This window comes from Prorops nasuta, unplaced genomic scaffold (genome assembly GCF_024137725.1).
Source record: "Prorops nasuta isolate Cenicafe-Biocafe unplaced genomic scaffold, Cenicafe_Pnas_1.2 PNAS00045, whole genome shotgun sequence".
NCBI lineage: Eukaryota > Metazoa > Arthropoda > Insecta > Hymenoptera > Bethylidae > Prorops > Prorops nasuta.
Window position 1 is genome coordinate 1,250,528 of NW_027116842.1, and position 18,908 is coordinate 1,269,435.

Sequence of the window (18,908 nt, forward strand, 5' to 3'; positions counted from 1 at the left end):
TCCTCTCTTCTCACCCACTGAACCCACCACCTATACTCCTTTGGGAACCTTCTAATCATTCCTGCCCTCCCTTTCTCTTCCAGCCACGTCTTCATCATACATATAACTTCCCGTGTCCCTACCTTCTTCCTTCTGCCAAAACTTCTATTGCTTATTTCCCACTACTGCCACATTTCGAAACGATTTTTGTATCTCTCAATGTCCCTTCTCTACTCCCTTCTCTCCTCTCCACTCTCCTCCCTCAACCGTTTCTTTCACATTTTCCCTCTTTAGAATTATATCTCTTTGCTTTTATTGCTCCTCTACACATTTCCTTCCCTCTCTATTCTGAAAAGCCCCTTTTTCCTCACTCCACCTCAATTCCACATTGTTCACCCATATCCTCGTGTACCCTACGTTTAACCCTTTTCCCTTGTCTCAATTCTCCTCCTCAGCCCCACAAATACATCCTGCCCTTTTTATTATCCTTCTCTCCTCCCAAGACAAGCTTTCTTCCATTCTCTCCTTTCTCCCTCTCAACTTGCTCTTCCCCTCCATTACTCTCTTTATCGCCTTTCTACCCTCCATTTTCACATCCATTCCCATTTCTCCCCCCTTCCCCATCCCGCTACCCTTTTCATATCCCTTATAACCCTCCACGTACCCTCCCTTTAACTTTTCTACCTCTTCTCTTACGTCTTTTTTCGCTTCCACCTGCCTTTTCTAACCTCTAAATGACTATATATATATATATATATTAGGGTGTTCGTTAAAAAGGCATTATTTTTGTTTGTTTGTTAACCATATCTTACTTAGCATAGAATCAGATAAAAATGAGGTTTGCAAGAGTCTAGCCGATTTAGGTAGTAAAAACCCGTGCCACTCAAGGATTTAAGTTAAAAACGGGATTTCACATAGAAAAATGATATTTTGTGACTATTTTGCATGTCATTTCTTCATTTTTCAAACATTGCACACGATGATGTAGCTTTAGTTAGTTTAAAGGTTTCTGAATATGGATCCATAATGAAAGAAATCTTTTGGCTTGTTACAACCTTTATTTCCCGTGTTAATATATTTTAAAATAACGATGTGCAATGTAAATTCATTATAGCCGTATCTTGAGTAATTTCTCCTTTTTTACCTCGGTATCTTCGCCCCTTTTCGTTCTGACATATTTAAATATGATAAGATTATGTAGATATTTTTTTTAATTTTTTGTAACATGTGTTTCATGGATTAATGCTGTTAAAAACATTGATTAATGATGAGAAATCCTTTTATTCCTGTATCTTTAGAATCTCTATCTTTTTCTCTCTTTCTGTTTCTATTACTTCGAAATGATTAGTTTTTAAGTTAAAAGTAGAGCCTCTAAGCTCTACTTTAAGGGGATGCAATGCGCGTCGAAAAAGTACTTCCAAATTATTTTCTAAAATCTTAGAAATTGGAATATTTTCATAGGGACCAAATTGGTTTGTGTTAATCTGTTTAATTAACGTAAAGCCTTATTTTTTGAATTAAAAAAAAAATTTTTTTTAATCGGATATTAATAATAATATTTTATTTCCCATCAATAATTTTGAAAAAGGGAGCCTTTACAACGCTGCGGCAAACTTCAACGAGTAATTTGAGACTAAGAAAAACCAAATATTCCAATAAATGTAGAAGATTTTTTGGAAATACGGTTGTAGCGCAACAAGAAAAAATTTGAAAATGTACCATTATTACACTACAATAGTATTTCCAAAAAATCTTCTACATTTATTGGAATATTTGGTTTTTCTTAGTCTCAAATTACTCGTTGAATTTTGGCGCAGCGTCGTAAAGGCTCCTTTTTTTCGAAATTATTGATGGGAAATAAAATATTATTATTAATATTCGATTTAAAAAATGTTTTTTTTAATCCAAAAATTAAGCCTTTACGGTAATTAAACAGATCACTACGAGCCAATTTAGTCCTTATGAAAATATTCAAATTTTTAAATTTGTAGAAAATAATTTGGAAGTACTTATTCGACGCGTAATGCATCCCCTTAAGGATATATTGAATGCATTGTTAATTTCTTAAAATTTAAATATTTTTGTTAATGAGCTCCTACGTATATTTAGATAGAATTTTTGGTAATATTAATATATTTTACAATAAGATATATTAATATTACCAAAAATTCTATCTAAATATACGTAGGAGCTCATTAACAAAAATATTTAAATTTTAAGAAATTAAAAATGCGTTCAATATATCCTTAAGGTAGAGCTTAGAGCCTGGACTTTTAACTTAAGAACTAATCATTTCGAAGTAATAGAAATAAAAAGAGAGAAAAGGATAGAGATTGTAGAAGATACAGGAATAAAAGGATTTGTCATCATAAATCAATGTTTTTAACAGCATTAAACCATGAAACGCATGTTACAAAAAATTAGAAAAAATGTTTACATAATCTTATCATATTTAGATATGCCAGAACGACAAGGGGCGTAGATACCAAGGTCAAAAAGGAGAAATTATTCAAGATACGCCTATAATGAATTTTTATTGCAAATCGTTATTTTGAAAAATATTAACAGGGGAAATAAAGGTTATAACAACAAGTCAAAAGATAAATTTCACTATGGATCCATATTCAGAGACCCTTAAACTAACTAAAGCTACATCATCCTGTGCAATGCTTGAAGAATGAAGAAATGACATGCAAAATAGTCACAAAATATCATTTTTCTCTGCGAAATCCCGTTTTTAACTTCAATCCTTGGGTGGCACGGGTTTTTACTACCTAAAACGGCTAGACTCTTGCAAACCTTATTTTTATCTGATTCTATACCAAGTTATATATAGTTAACAATCAAACAAAAATAATGCCTTTTTAACGGACACCCTAATATATATACAGGGTGTAACGAAACGACCGCCTTTTCTCGTAACTGGACGTTCGGGGTGACAAACTGAGTGCACGTGTAAAATTTCGTTCGAATCGTTCAAGAGGTTTAAAAGTTATCTCTATTTAAAAATCACCCTTTTTCAGTCCTTTTCGAACGACTTTAACTGCATAATGGAAAGTGGAGAAAGTGAAAAACAATTGATGAGCCCCCAGCTAGAATGTAAAAATTATCGATCGCGTGCGGTAATACTTTTTTGCTATTTATTTCTTTAATCTGACTATTAGATTAATTTTAAAAATAACAAAATCCTTTACATTACAATTCCAATTCAATTCAGTACAAGCATCATTGACTGATTTGATGGAAAGAGCGAGTTGACGCAATGTAAAGGAAAGTATCAAAAGCTAAGATATCGCGCGAGCGCAATGATAACTTAATAGACAATGCATGAGGGCATTCTCTTTCTACTAACGAAGCTAAAGGGAATGATTCAAAATCAATACATTGATGAAGGAGAAAACTAAACTCACCCATTAAATGTTCTGCAAGTTCCTTTAAATCGAAGTTTTTGAAAAAGCTTCAAACTGGCTGCTCGATGATTTCCAGAAAGCACACTATAACTGATTTTGCATTTAAACACTTGTGAATTTAAACAAATTAGGTATTAACCTACGTTTCTTCAAAACACTGGTGAATTTGACACTTTTGAACTGTTTGAAGTAGGGTGATTAAGAGTGGTCGAAACGAATTATTGATTATTCTATCTCTCTGTGTCTCTCTTTTCAGCCTACTTCAAACAGTTCAAAAAGTGTCAAATTAACCGGTGTTTTGAAGAAACATAGGTTAACACCTAATTTGCTTAAATTCGCGAGTTCTTAAATGCAAAATCAATGAAAGTGTGCATTCTGGAAACCATCGAGGAGCCAGTTTGAAGCTTTTTCAAAAACTTCGGTGTAAAGGAACTTGGAGAACAATAATGGGTAAGTTTAATTTTTTCTATCATCAATGAATTGATTTTAAATCATTCTTTTTACCTTCGTTTGTAGAAAGAAAATGCCTTGATGTGTTTCCTATTAAATTATCAGTGCAGTCGCGTGACATCTTAGCTTTTGATATTTTCCTTTTCATTCTATCTTCTCCCTCTTTCCGTCAATTCAGTCAATGATACTTTTATTGAATTGATTTGGAATTGTAATGAAATAGATTTTGCTATTTTTAAAATTAATCTAATAGCCAAATTAATGAAATAAATAGCAAATGTATTATCGCGCGCGATCGATAATTTTTACATTCTAGTGGGGTGTTTCGTCAATTGTTTTTTTCACTTTCTCCACTTTATTTTGCACAGTTAAAGTCGTTCGAAAAGGATCGAAAAAGGGTGAGTTTTAAATGGAAATAACTTTTAAACCCCTTGAACGATTAGAACAAAATTTTACACGTGCATTTAGATGGTCACCCCGAACCTCCAGTTACGAGAAAAGGCGGTCGTTTCGTTACACCCTATATACACTGCAGGCCAAAAGTTTAGGACCACCTGACAAAATTGTCAGAATGACATGCTCTTCTTTATGTGCGAGTGGTTTAGCAGCCCTAGGAGTTAAAAGAAATTTAAGAATACCGTTGGAAAGCTTATAAAATTCCGCATCCAACCATAATGATTTGATCTAAAAAAAATCCAATAGTTGCCCATATTATAGAATAGAGATATCATACAATTTTTTATGTCTCTTTATATATGGTTACTCAATTTCAATGACTTGCACCAGGTATAGTAATAGTCTTACAAAGTTGAAACTTAAGTATGTGAAAGCTTGAAACTTAAGCTTTCATTTAAGACCAAAAACATATATAAATTGTTATTTGGTCCGCAGTTATTTGACAATTAGTCGAGCAGTGTGCGACCAGCATTTTGTCCGGAAAACATCTGCTCGCCAAGCTCTAAGAACAAATGCAGGTCGGTATAAGTTATGGGTGCCAAATGGGTACCACTTTTAATTTTTTTTATTTTTATTATTAACAATACTACGTGTTCCAATTCAATCAATAAAAGTATAAATATGTTAATTGTATTTAAACTTTCATTGATTTATTTGAAACCGTAGAATAGTTGTTAATCAAATGAAAGAAAAGTTAAACGTGGTTCCCCCTTTTTGCACCCATAATTTATACAGACCTGAATTTACTTCAAGAGCTCAGTGAGCAGATATTTTACGGGAAAAATGCTGGCCGAACACTGCTTCATTAATTATGTAATAATTGCGGACCTAATAAGAATTTATAAACGTTTTTGGACTTGCATGAAAGCTAAAGATTCAAGCTTTCACCTACTTGAATTTCAAATGCCTCAGACAATTATTATGAGCGGTGCAAAGAATTGAAAATTTATATCAATAATTAAAGAGACGTCGAAAATGTTGTCATGTTCCTCTCCTTGAATACAGACACCCTTTAGATTTTCTTAGGTCAAATTAATGCAGTGGGATGCGGAATTTTATAAGCTTCACGACGATATCCTTAAATTTGTTCTACCTTTTAGGGTTGCCAAACTACACCCACTTAAAGGAGAGCCTGTCTTTTTCACAATTTTACCAATTGGTCCTAAACTTTTGGCCTGCAGTGTATATATAATTGCTTTATTAATGTAGAATTGAGGTTATCACTGAAATAACTCGTAAGACGCTTAAATTTATAATAAATTATTATGCGCGCTAATTTGATATTTTGCAAAAATAGAAAGAAATATTTTTATGGAGGTTACAGTAATGCATACTTGTGCTAAATAAATATTTTTCCTGAAAAATATTAATCAGCTTGGAAAATAAAATTTGAATTATCTTCGGGTAAAGTTGCAACGCCTTTGATCACTTATCTCGTGGAAACACCAGGAAAACGCGCGTTCAACATAGATTGGAATTTTGGGGCATAAGTGTAGTATAATGCACTAAGGATAATTAGCTTTTGTTGAGTTGTGAGCTATTAATTTATACAATAAAATTTTTATGTTAATTAATAAACAACGAATGTGCCGTGTTTTCTTAAGCTCAACGACTTAATGTATTGAAAGATTTTTTTAGAGGCGAACAAATTGTAATCGACAAAATTTTTCAGCAGATTTTGAAGAAGTTTTTCTGTTAATTTGTGATTTCTTCAATCATGACGACTAAAAGGAGAATGGTTTGAAGTTACGTTACGCCGCCTTCTGTGTGACATGATATATACAGGGAGGTTCTCTAACGGCGGCATATAGGAGATTCGTGTTAGTTGACTATAGGGCTCAGGATGATGGTATCTGAGAGCGCTGATTGGTCAATATCATGTAGTGCCAACATGAAATGGTCCGTTACCAATAGATGAATACGAAAAATGAGACCCATCCGCCATTTTGGAGTAGAGAAGTGTTTACATGCTAGTTGTAGAAGAAAGAGGTGTGAAATGGAAAAATGTCAAATAGTGAGGTTACTAAAGTAAAAATGGAAAATAATGAATGGAAAGTAAGAATATTCGAACTTTCCATTCATTATTTTCCATTTTTACTTTAGTAACCTCACTATTTGACATTTTTCCATTTCACACCTCTTTCTTCTACAACTAGCATGTAAACACTTCTCTACTCCAAAATGGCGGATGGGTCTCATTTTTCGTATTCATCTATTGGTAACGGACCATTTCATGTTGGCACTACATGATATTGACCAATCAGCGCTCTCAGATACCATCATCCTGAGCGCTATAGTCAACTAACACGAATCTCCTATATGCCGCTGTTAGAGAACCTCCCTGTATATGTAAATTATGGCACATAATTAAGAGTATGTGGCGTGATATTAGTGTCTTTCGACCATTTCTATTTTTATAGGTTTGTTACACAGAATCGCAAATTTTCGAAATAAGCTTTCGTAATGTCTACTGAAAAGCTTTCTTGCTTATACTTTAACCAATTCGATAATTTCATAGATACATGAAATCGTTAATCTCTCTTGGAAAATATGGCCTATGCTGTTCATGAATTATTATTACTGTATTACTGTAGAAGTAAATATCCCATAATTCAAGAAAAGCCAACTTGTTTTATTATATTATATTACACTTATGTCCAAAATTCTAATCTGTCATGTGCAAGCGTTTTCGAGTTTTAACGATTTAAGTATTGAAAAGTGTTATACAGGTTTCGCCAAAGATAATTTCAGTTTTTGGTTTTTAATTTGATTAAGTCTTAGTAAATGTGAGATTTTTTGCTAAAATATGCATTAAAGTAACACCATAATCGAATATTTCTTTTATGTTTCATTAAATTTTGTATTGCAATAAAATTTCAATTATCGGATAGTAATTTAATACATATTGCAGTGTTGCACGAAGTATATCAACGATAACCATAATTAAGTATTAAGGGCGTACCGTCTCCCTTAAGACTAAAATATTTATCTTCTTTGCTATATGTTGGCTTCAAATAAGAAAATGGAATGAAAAATGTTGCGAATTTGATTGTTTTATTGAATATATTTTCAAGTATCACAGATAAAATATATTGTCCATTCGATTTGATCAATAATATGACAACTTGTAGGCCAATTATGGAGCTGCATTTTGCGAGACAGTTTACATCACAACTTGATTAGTTTTCATTTGAATTACTTAAAATTTGAGTTCAGTATTTTCGAATACATTCCCTATCTTATCACGTAGAGAATTTTTGAAATACTTCTTTCTCTTGAACTAGCAATAATACGAACTAAAATATTTTCAATTTGATTGTCAAAAATTGTCTTTAATTTAGAATTAAATAAAAAAAAAGCCTTCGTGACAAAATAGGGAATGTTATCAGGACTACTCGGCACAAATTTTAAATCATTCGAATAAAAACTTCTTCACACCCGAGTCGAAAAATTTGGTCTAACTTTAACCTAAAATGTAGTTCAAAAACAGGCCTTTAAATATACTATAATAGTGATCTGCATTTGGACTACTCAGGGCCAAAACAGATCAAAAGCAATTCTCAGATAGGTCAAAACAAGGTTATAAGACCTGGTTTTGACCTATCTGAATAGACATAAATAAGGACATGGCTACTAAAATTGCTTCGGATGTTGAGAATAAAAATTAAATTATAAAATGATTATTGAAAGTGTAGATAGGTCAAGTAACACTTATTTATACGTCGAGATCGGTGTTACAGTAATTCTAACCTGATCCTTATATAAATGATAAGTTTAACACTTATGATCTGAGAGAATTGACCCGGTCTCTCCGGTCTGGACCTGGATTGAGCAGCCTTGATCGCGGACAACAAATTAGGAGCAAAAACGCTCCGCGCGGTAGCCACCTGGTGGCGGTGAGTAGAAATTGGGAAAATGTAGTTTAAAATCAGACCAAATTTTAGCATAACCTTCTTTTGATCTAATGTACTTCAAAAGTAGACCGAATTTGTAGTAAATGAATTTTTCATGGCCTTTTTTTGATCCACAAAATATTTCGAATAGGTCAATATCAGGTCTAATTATATCAAAATAAGATCTTTGCTTTGTCGGCATTGCGAAATATCAAAGGAACTAGGCTATAAGCAGGACAAATTTTTCGAAGTTCTAATGTATACTATTTCACAAAAGGCATTCCCGTGATTAAATTAGAAATCGCCATTTTAGTGTTCAAATAGGATGAACAAAATTGTATGCGATACTTGAAAATGTATGCAATAAAATCCGAGAATCCGTTTTTAATTCGACCTATTCATTTTAAGCCAAAAATGAATAAAGTTAAGAATAATTTGTAATCTCATAGGTGAAGAGGACTATTTTCATGACATATTTGTTATATAAAGCGAGAGACATGATTTTGCTGTATTTTCGAATGTAATCGTGCATCGCTGTCTCTCTCACTCGATTCTATTAGGATCCCTTTCTCTCTCTCTCTCTCTTATAGTCAACCAATCTAGTTAGGTTGTATTTTGTAAAATAGAAAGACTGTTAGGAGTGACAGAGATGCAACTTGAGTATAGCGTTGGTATTTCTCCGTTCGATCACATTTGTTCTCTTTCTGTCCCCGGCCAATAATACGCGTAGATTCCACCAGGGGTTTATAGCCCCCCCCCTCCACCTGAGGTAACTTAAGTAGTGGTTCCATAGTGACCCGTGCGTACCAACACTACCAACGCAATAACAGTGAAATGTAAATGTGTATTGGTGTATATGCATAGTATCAGCAAAAACTATCTGTCAATTTTCGCAGTTTTTAGATACCAATTTATTTATATGTTTACAGTTACACACATTGACACTTCACTATCATTGTATTTGCTGCACGCTCCTTATATAACTATAAATCATTAATTTTTAACGAATCTCAGCGCGCCGCGGGATGTGTGTAAATCTATTCTAACATGACTAATAAAATCTTTTCATGGATCCAAGTCAATTGTAACGAGAAAATTTTAATTACTCATAACTACTGAAATCTGAGTACTGGAAAAAAATGTATAATACTGTTTATCCTAGAATTTCATCCTCTACCAAAATTTTTCAGATTGACCATAGTTAACCGCATATACCCTGTATAATTAGAGTAGGTATGTGTTTGGGATAACCCTTGTGCAATTTTGTAGTACTTAGACATTTTTTTCCTAGTAACAAGCTTTTGGGATTAAGATATTTGAGGCCCTAAGATAACTTTTAAAGAAGAAACAAATTTTTGATTAAAACATTCTAGGCAGATTTAATCCATTAAAAATAAGACGATAGAGTCAAAATTGCAAAATTTTCTTCAAAGTTGCTTTTTATATTTATGTCATACTATTTATATATATATACAGGGTCTTTTCCTAACGGCGGGACATAGGAGATTTCGTGTTATTTGACTATAGTACTTTTTACTATAGTCAAATTACTATTTTCCGTTTAATTTAAGTGTTAATCGAAGTCACCAAGATTAATTAAGTAAAATGATATTTATAATAAATAATAGAAGCAATTAAACTAAAGTAACCATTAAAACTTAACTATCTACGCTTTTATTAATTATATTAATGTATAGTAAGTGCTTCAATGCTATAGTCAAATAACACAATCCTATGTCCCGCCGTTAGGAAAAGACCCTATATATATAAAATAGATTTATCCAACGAGGATATTTATTAGAATTGCAATAAAATAAATGCTAATTTTTTATTTCTAGAGAAAATCACACGTTACGCTGAATGAGGATGTTCATATGGACGCCATAACGTTAGAGTTGGATTAATTTTTTTATCGCACTATTTTTATTAAAAAAAAACATGCAAGCTTTTGGAAATACACATAATCAACTGCAAAAACAACGAATCGATTATAAGTATATTTCATTAACCCTAAAAATAATCCATTTTCTCATCAGGCAACACAAGATTCCCCCCCCCCCCCACCCCCCTTATACTATTATTTTATAATTGTTATATACGAAAATCAATGAAAAAATTATGCAATTATTAAAAATTTTAAGCTACGGTACAGTCTATACTAAAAATGAAATATAGTAAAGGTTTTAACCATTTGTACAAATTACTCTTCCTATTTTACGCTACTGCTCAGCGCATTAAGTTTTTCAACCGCTAGGGAAGAAAAATTTTTCTTTTTAATTAACATTAATTTTCATGGTATGTACGTGTATTGTTGATTAAATGCGACATTTTTATTACAATAATTGTTTTCGGTAGCCTAAGATTGAACAATTATAAAGGTCGTAAGTGGCCGGCAGCTTTTGATCAAAAGACACGGTAGTGTCTTAACGGCAATTAGTTTAAAAGAGCTGAGACACTATCCTCTTTTACGTGAAGGTTAACCGTAATTAAGTTAACTTTATTTTGGGATGCATAAACTTTGTGATCACTTTTTTTAATTATAAATCTAACAAAAATTGTATTGTATAATGTCGATATAAGCTTTCGAATTAGACCATAATCGTTCAACTCAGTCCACGCAATGCTGAGATATCAAGATTCTGCATTTTCGAATAGTCATTTTCAGCGTTTCTTCCGACCGAAAGTTCAGTATCTTTATCCGACCTCTCACTCTTTCATGCTTGAAACCTATCTACGATATCTTTTGTCATTTACACCTACTCTTCCGAAACAGTCTGACGTCATCTAGGCAGCCAATAAACGCGCAATCCGATAGTTGTGTGCGTGCGTGTGTGTATGTGTGTAAGTAGTTTATTACAGGAAGAGATTATGTCTGGTTGAGATATTGTTGGTGTTTGTTAAGTGGTAGTAGTATCCATTGATGTGTCGATACTGTATGTGTGCTTCACATGTGCACCTGACAACAACAATAAATTGCGGTTATAAAAATGTATTTTTAGTCTTTTGGTTATTATAATTAAATCTATAACTTGAAAATTATTTAAAATAGAAAACAGAAAATTAATTTGCAGAGCATAAACGAGTAGAAAAGCAATTTCGCGCTGATTTATATTAAATAGTCAGTTGAGACTGGCTTAGAGAGGTTAAGAGGACGTTTACGTTCCCAAATCGTATCCAAATCTGAAATCAACTTATCTACATTGAAGATACGAGCATCGAAGGAAATATATAGAAAACCCTACATGGAATCTCGGACACATAATAAGGAGGCTTCTGCAAATGGATTGGATCGGATCAGGTTAGAGGGTTGGGTTAGAACATACTCAGAGACGTGGTCAACCGCGTCCACCAACGGACCAATAGTGTAATGGTATAATTTTCAATTAGAAATAATGAAGTAGTTGTAGACATTATTGGCAATTAAGATTATTTATAATTTTTTTTATAATTTTGATTAATTATTAGCTTAGTTACAGGTTCCATAATGGGTTATACGAATATATTATATATATTATTTCAAAGTGAGATGAGGAGATGGATGTCTCCTCTTGTTTTTATTCTCCATTAATACAAAAAATCGTACAAAAATAATAAAGCATGTTGGAAATCTCTTGTCTAAATATTTTTTATCCAGGTAATTGTAATTATTTCAATTCCATTTTTGCTGCTATGTACATAGTTGTTAACACTTTATCGACCGGTAGCCTATTTATCGGCTTTTTGACTGCCAGCGCTTATTTCATGAATGTAAGTTAAAAAGGCAATAAATTGTATAAAACAAATACAAAATAAAGTATAAATATCAATAAAATTCCATTACTTTAAAACAAAAGGAATAAGCACAACACAATGCATAGTGAAACTTTAGCCGGTACTGGGAGTAAATTCGAGCGCGATTAAGCCGGTACTTACTGAGCAGTAGCCTCAACCACGACCGGTCGATAAAGTGTTAACATAATATAATTTAATGTCTTGTGCATTTGAAAATCATAAAATACATATTTGATAGATGACAGTACGTTTTTTTGTTATTTATGTAAATTATTATTTATAACGTTAATATTGAAATGAATAAAATTTTGCTCCAAGAAAATATTCTAATAAAAGTCTTATTGTTACACAGCTTTTAAACCTTCATTTTTAGTCTATAATGATTTTAAAAAATACTTTAAAGATCTATTTATGTTTGTACACGGAAAGAAATTTCCAATAAAATTTAATGTGCTAGACTTAGGTAACCCGGGACATGTTCACCTAGTATTGAATTTTATTCAACAAAATGATAAATGTTAAGATTCATCATTTGATGATTACGTTTCGTTAAAGAATAACTATATGAACTACATTAGTAAAGTTGATATGCTGCACTGGAGAAGTTTAGTTATTAGGACGGTAAATTTACAAATCTCGAAATTATACCTATTATTTATTAAATCTTACTTAGTTACAGTGGAAAAAATCTAAGTCTGTTTGAAACAAGAGACCTATGTCCCTGCAACATTTACCGTACTGTTTCTATAATTATATTATTAAGGGAATTTTGAAGAAAATTGAATTTCAGTGTGTGTGTGTGTGTGTGATATTCAGACTGAAACTAGGCAAAACACCAGAATAGAATTCTGCTGTTTTATTTGCCAAACAGCCTCTAGCACCATTGCTCCGACAATCGTTGGAAAACTTTGTAGCTCTTTTATTGATGCCATATTTTTATATATTTTGAAAGAGGGTATTCAAATATGTTTTATGTAGAAATAATTTTATTAATTATCAGATAATACGGCATGTCTGTACTTAAAAAGAAAAACATCAAATTTAACGACAAAATGCCGACGATATGGGCCTTTGTACGTAAAAATATTTAAACGGTAGGACTTACACATTAAGAAAACTAATCTTTTATAATGGGTAACTTCGGTGGGGACACTAAAATTATTCACACTGTGATTGGTTATAGGTTCTTTAATGTTTAATTCTTATAGCTTAAGTAGTTTTGTGTAATAGAATCTTAAGTTTACAAATTTTAATTATGCTTAGATTTAAATCAATTATAACCCTACATTTATTTTGTAAAAATATGAATCCTATACAGGAATAATTCTTTAACGACGATAGTATTTTTTACGGTGCTATGTAAACGTAAAATTTACCATACCAATAAGAAAAATTCCTGTGCTTTTTATCATTGTGTGGTGTTGTCATCATCTTCCTATAGTATAGTGAAATACGGTAATTTTTCCTATTTTTTAACAGTAACTTTTACTGGAAATTTCTTTCAGTGTAGTAATTGTCTTAGTATACATTGATTGGTTTTTGTTCCGATTTTAAAATAACAAAATTAACGGGATCCCTCAAGCCTTTTGTTACCAGCATTACAGAACGAAAAACGATGGAAAAAGGTCCAGCATTATTTTTTATTCGATTTCAATGTTTTCGGGCTTGTTGGAATCGTTAGCACAGGTACGGTGTCAAAAAAACCGGATTTTCCAAAAAATCGAAGGAATATCAAATTTTTTATACAATTGCATTAATAATATTTAAATGCAAAACAAAACGAAAAATCGGGCTTTTTAAGATAAAGTGCCAGACCTAACAATTCCAACAAGCCAAAAAATATTGAAATCGGTTGAGAAATGATACTGGACTATTGTCCCTCGTTTTTCGTTCCGCAATGTTGGTAACAGAAGGCTTGAAGATTTGAGCTAGTTTGAGCCGTTTGGGCTACTAAAGGTTTGGGCCGTTGTAAAGTGGAAAGCAGCATTCCTAACAAAAAAAGAAAAAACCTGAAAATAGTCATTTTGAGTTGGCAGCCTTGCGAAGTAACTGCCTGTTGGTCGGGTGAAGCGTTCGCAAATGCAAGGCTGAAAACTTAAAAATTCGAAGCCAAAAGAGCAGTTTTCATGTTCGGGAGCTCGAAATGAAGTAAACTAGATAAGTTATGTGGTAATTTATCATTTTTACGTGAAATTTTCGTCTATTTAGAATGATCACTGCTTTTTTGGCTTCGGATTCTTAGGATTCCAGTCTTGAAATTGCGAACGTTTCACCAACCTTATCAGCCGGTAAAAGCTACTTCACAAGGCTGCCAAGTCAAAATGACCATTACCAGTTTTTTTCTTTTTTTGTTGGGAATGCTGCTTTCCACTTTACAACGGCCCAAATGAGGCCATTTGGGACCGTTGTAATTTGGAAAGTAGGATTCCCAACAAAAAAACTAAACATCTGAAAATAGTCAATTTAAGATGGCAGCCTTGCGAAGTAGCCTCTACCAGAGATGAAACGGGAGATTGCTCATGCGAGGTCCCGAGGCAATCCCTACCGGTAGGCGGCGCTGGTGTTGGCAAACGCATCTCAGGTCCATGTGGCGTCCAAGTTGCCCGTCGTGGCGCTAGGGGTATTCTCGCCGACCAATAAGAAACGAGATGAAGGAGGTTCTTCTCTTCCCGACCCTTGGACAAATTAGACGTTCTTAGAGAGAATAGAATATTAAAAACTGGTGTAGAAAATAAAGAGTATAAAATAAGAGTTAAATAAATGAATAAAGTAACAACTCAATCGGTGGTAAATGAAGTATAAATTTATTCCCCTATAAGTGTCTCTATAAGTGGTGACCCCGACGTGATCATATCAAGAAAGAAAAAAGAGATTGGGGAACCACCGCCGTTAATGTTCTAAAGAGCTGTAAAATAAAATCCAAGGGAATCAAGATGCCATTACAACGATCACCTGTGAAAATGGGTGAATCTGAAAAAGAAGAAAATAAAGAAAACAAAGAAGAGAATATGAGTGCTTGTAGTTCAACGAAAAATGTGGTAGAAGACTCGGTAATTAATGCAACTAGTATTATAAAATTGCCGCCATTTTGGAAAGAAAATCCTTCTCTGTGGTTCGACCAGGTAGAAATGATATTTGCATTATCAAAGATTTCTGCGGATGAGACGAAATTTAGGTATGTAATCATAAATTTAGACACAACGATACTACCTTTTATATCGGATATTCTCAAACAACCGCCTAAAACGAACAAATATGAAACGCTTAAATCTAGAATAATTGGTTCATTTGATGAAACTAATGAATCTAAATTAAGACGATTATTAGGCACACACCAAATAGGTGATGAAAGACCATCCAATTTCTTACAAAAATTAAGAAATCTTGCAGCAGGTCAATGTTCAGACTCAGTGCTAAGAACATTATTCTTAGAGCAGATTCCAGAAAGTGTGAGAGCAGTGCTGGTAGTCAGTGAAACTCTGGATCTGAGTAAGCTAGCCATCCAAGCTGATAAAATTATGGAAATGGTAAAACCTAGTGGAAATCTATCAACATGCTATGAAGTGGCCAATAAAGAAAAATTAATTGACCCCGTGCAAAAGGAATTGGAAGATTTACGTCTCAGGATTCAGCAATTAGAAAAAAGGAATTACGCAGGACGTAACAGGAGTAGATCAAGTTCAAGAAATGCTAGGAAGAGATCTACATCTAGAGAATGTAATAATAATAACCAGTCAGGACTATGTTATTACCATAGCAAATTTGGTAAAGATTCTTGGAAGTGTAAACAACCTTGTACATGGAAAAATACAGTCACGCCAAGTCAGGAAAACTAATTTTACCTTCCCAGACACAGACGGCTGAGGATGGTGATAAGAGAATATACCGTCTGATGGTTAATGATAAAAAATCGACAAGAACCTTCCTCATTGACACAGGCGCTGATATTTCAGTAATTCCAAGAAATCAACGTGCTGTAGCCAAGCAACTTAACATAGATAAATTATATGCAGCAAATGGAACAGAGATTAAGACATATGGAGAACAGATCCTAGAAATTGATTTGGGATTGAGAAGACAGTTTACTTGGAAATTCGTAATTGCTGACGTATCTCAAGCCATAATTGGAGCTGATTTTCTGGCCCATTATAAATTACTAGTAGATTTAGCTGGGCACAGAGTAAGGGACCAAATTACAAAATTAAGTGTATTGGGAATAAGGAAGTTATCCAACCTATCATCCCTTTCTACACTTGGTCCTAACAATCAATATACAGATTTATTGAGAAAATATATTGAAATAACTAAAGCAAGTTCTGGTAGACCAAATACACAACAAGTGTATCACCATATTGAAACTAGAGGAAATCCTATAGCAGATAAGGCTAGACGCCTTCCTCCAGAAAAGTATAAAGCTGCCAGGGAAACTTTTGAGCAACTAATGAAGGAAGGTGTATGCAGACCATCATCTAGTCAATGGTCATCACCGATTCATATGGTGCCTACAAGCTCAGGTGGGTATAGAGTATGTGGAGATTATCGCAGATTAAATGGAATCACTATTCCTGACAGATACCCGGTACCCCATATTCAAGATTTCGCACATTTCCTAAATGGGTGCAAGATATTTACTAAACTGGACCTCAAAAGGGCCTTTTATCAGATACCAGTGGCACCAGAAGACATCCAGAAGACAGCTGTAATTACTCCATTTGGATTGTTTGAATTTGTTGCCATGCCATTTGGTCTTAGGAACGCAGCCCAAACATTCCAAAGATTTTTGGATGATGTGTTAAGAGGGCTGGAATTTTGTCATAAGTACATTGATGACATATTAATTGCTTCGCCTGATGAAGAAACACACAAAAAACATTTAGAGATAGTGTTTGAAAGACTGAAGCAGAATAATTTAGCACTTAATGTATCCAAAAGTGAGTTTGGAGTGAAAGAAGTGGATTATATAGGTTACAGGATTAATGCACAAGGATCCCAACCTATACCAGAAAGGGCTAGAGCAATCCAGGATTACCAAAAGCCAAATAATGTGCAAGAACTTAGAAGATTTTTAGGAGTACTAAATTTCTACAGAAGATTTGTAAAGAATGCAGCACTTGATCAAGCACCACTCCATACTTACCTTAAAGGAGCAACAAAGAAAGATAAAAGACCAATAGAGTGGACACAGGAAGCTGAAAAGTCATTTAAAATATGTAAAGAGTCATTAGCAAACTCCGTATTGTTAGCACATCCCAAAACTGGTGCAGTACTAGCACTGAGTACTGATGCATCTGAAATAGCCATGGGAGCAGTATTAGAGCAATATACGAAGCAAAAAGGTTGGCAACCATTAGGGTTTTATTCAAAGAAACTCTCAGAAGCACAAAGAAAATACAGTACTTATGATAGAGAGCTCCTAGCTATATATTCAGCTATCAAGTACTTTAGACAGTTGATTGAAGGGCAAGAGGTATTAGTAAGAACGGATCATAAGCCGCTTACTTACGCCTTTACACAGAAACCTGAAAAAGCCTCACCTAGGCAATCTAGACATTTAGATTTCATTAGTCAATTCACAACACAATTGATCTATGTCAAAGGAGATAAAAATGTTGTAGCAGATGCATTATCCAGGATAGCAGCTATACACTTAGCAGATGATATTCCTCATGAGGATCTCGCAGTTGCCCAAGATAGTGATGAAAGTCTAAAAGAAATCATAGATGCAGATGCTTCATCATTAAAGTTAAGGAAGTTATATGTGAACAAAGAAGGTACTAAGCTGTATTGTGATGTATCTACTAGTGTAGTGAGACCATATATCCCACCAGTATTAAGGTATAAAGTGTTTCAGATGATACACCAACTAGCTCATCCAGGCGTTAAAGCTACGCTTGAAGCAATAAATAAACGCTATGTATGGCCTGAAATGAGAAAAGATGTAGCAAGATGGGTAAAAACCTGTTTTCAGTGTCAACGGTGTAAGATACAGAGACATGCTAAAACAATCCCAGAACATATCGCCATACCAGATGAGAGATTTCGACATGTCCACATTGATATTGTTGGTCCACTGCCAATTAGCAACGGATACAAGTATTGTGTGACAATGATAGACAGATATACAAGGTGGCCTGAAGCAGTTCCAGTACCTGAAATCACAGTGCAACTAGTGGCAGACGCATTCTACAAAGTGTGGATAGCAAGATTTGGCACGCCATCAGTTATAACTACTGATCGTGGCACACAATTCGAATCACAATTCTTCGCGTCTCTGAACAGTTTAATTGGTGCTAAAAGAATCCATACAACAGCGTACCATCCAGCAGCTAATGGTATGGTTGAAAGATGGCATCGAGTGTTCAAAACTGCAATAATGTGTCATGGTACATTCAAATGGACTGAAATCCTTCCAACGGTGATGTTAGGGTTAAGAGCTGCAATAAAAGAACATAGCAAATGCTCAGCAGCTGAAATGGTCTATGGAACGACTTTGAGGTTACCTGGCGAATTTTTCATAGATTCGGATAACCAAAGAGAACCTAGAATCTTTGTTGAACAATTAAGAGAAATAATGAGACATTTAAGACCCATACCTGTTGAACATCACTACAAAAGGAAACCATTTGTGCATAAAACTCTGTACACCTGTTCACATGTGTTTGTGCGTGTTGATGCTGTAAAAAAATCATTAGAACCACCGTATGAGGGCCCATACGCAGTGACAGAAAGACTGAACAATAGAGTTTTTAAGGTTAATGTAAAAGGAGTTGACACCACGATATCTGTCGAGAGGCTAAAGCCAGCATTTTTTGAAGCGGAGGATCAAAACGCTGCTGACAATCAAGAATCGAAGCAGAATCAAGACAAAGAAAGCCAAAGAAATGACGAACAACCTACTACGTCGAAAATTTTGACGTATCCACCAAGTTCAAAGAAGGTTTTAAGATTC

General features: G+C 33.8%; 2 protein-coding genes across 3 annotated transcripts in view; both read left to right on the forward strand.

Moving 5' to 3' along the window:
• Window positions 1-10,168, forward strand: part of LOC136784054 (uncharacterized) — a 38,085-nt gene extending 27,917 nt beyond the window's left edge. For both annotated transcript variants that reach the window (XM_066744525.1, XM_066744524.1), the window contains exon 20: window positions 10,027-10,168. In XM_066744525.1, the coding sequence (XP_066600622.1) occupies window positions 10,027-10,052 (26 nt within the window). In that variant the 3' untranslated portion in view covers window positions 10,053-10,168. The remainder of the gene's footprint in view (window positions 1-10,026) is intronic.
• Window positions 10,169-10,311: 143 nt separating this feature from the next.
• Window positions 10,312-15,795, forward strand: LOC136784055 (uncharacterized). The gene has a single exon (XM_066744526.1). It carries the CDS (start codon window positions 14,893-14,895, stop codon window positions 15,793-15,795), a length of 903 nt encoding a protein of 300 aa, XP_066600623.1. The 5' UTR covers window positions 10,312-14,892.
• Window positions 15,796-18,908: the final 3,113 nt, after the last annotated feature.

Bases quoted from the DNA above. Each gene is read 5' to 3' on its own strand.
- LOC136784055 (XM_066744526.1), top strand. From the start codon at position 14,893: ATGCCATTACAACGATCACCTGTGAAAATGGGTGAATCTGAAAAAGAA.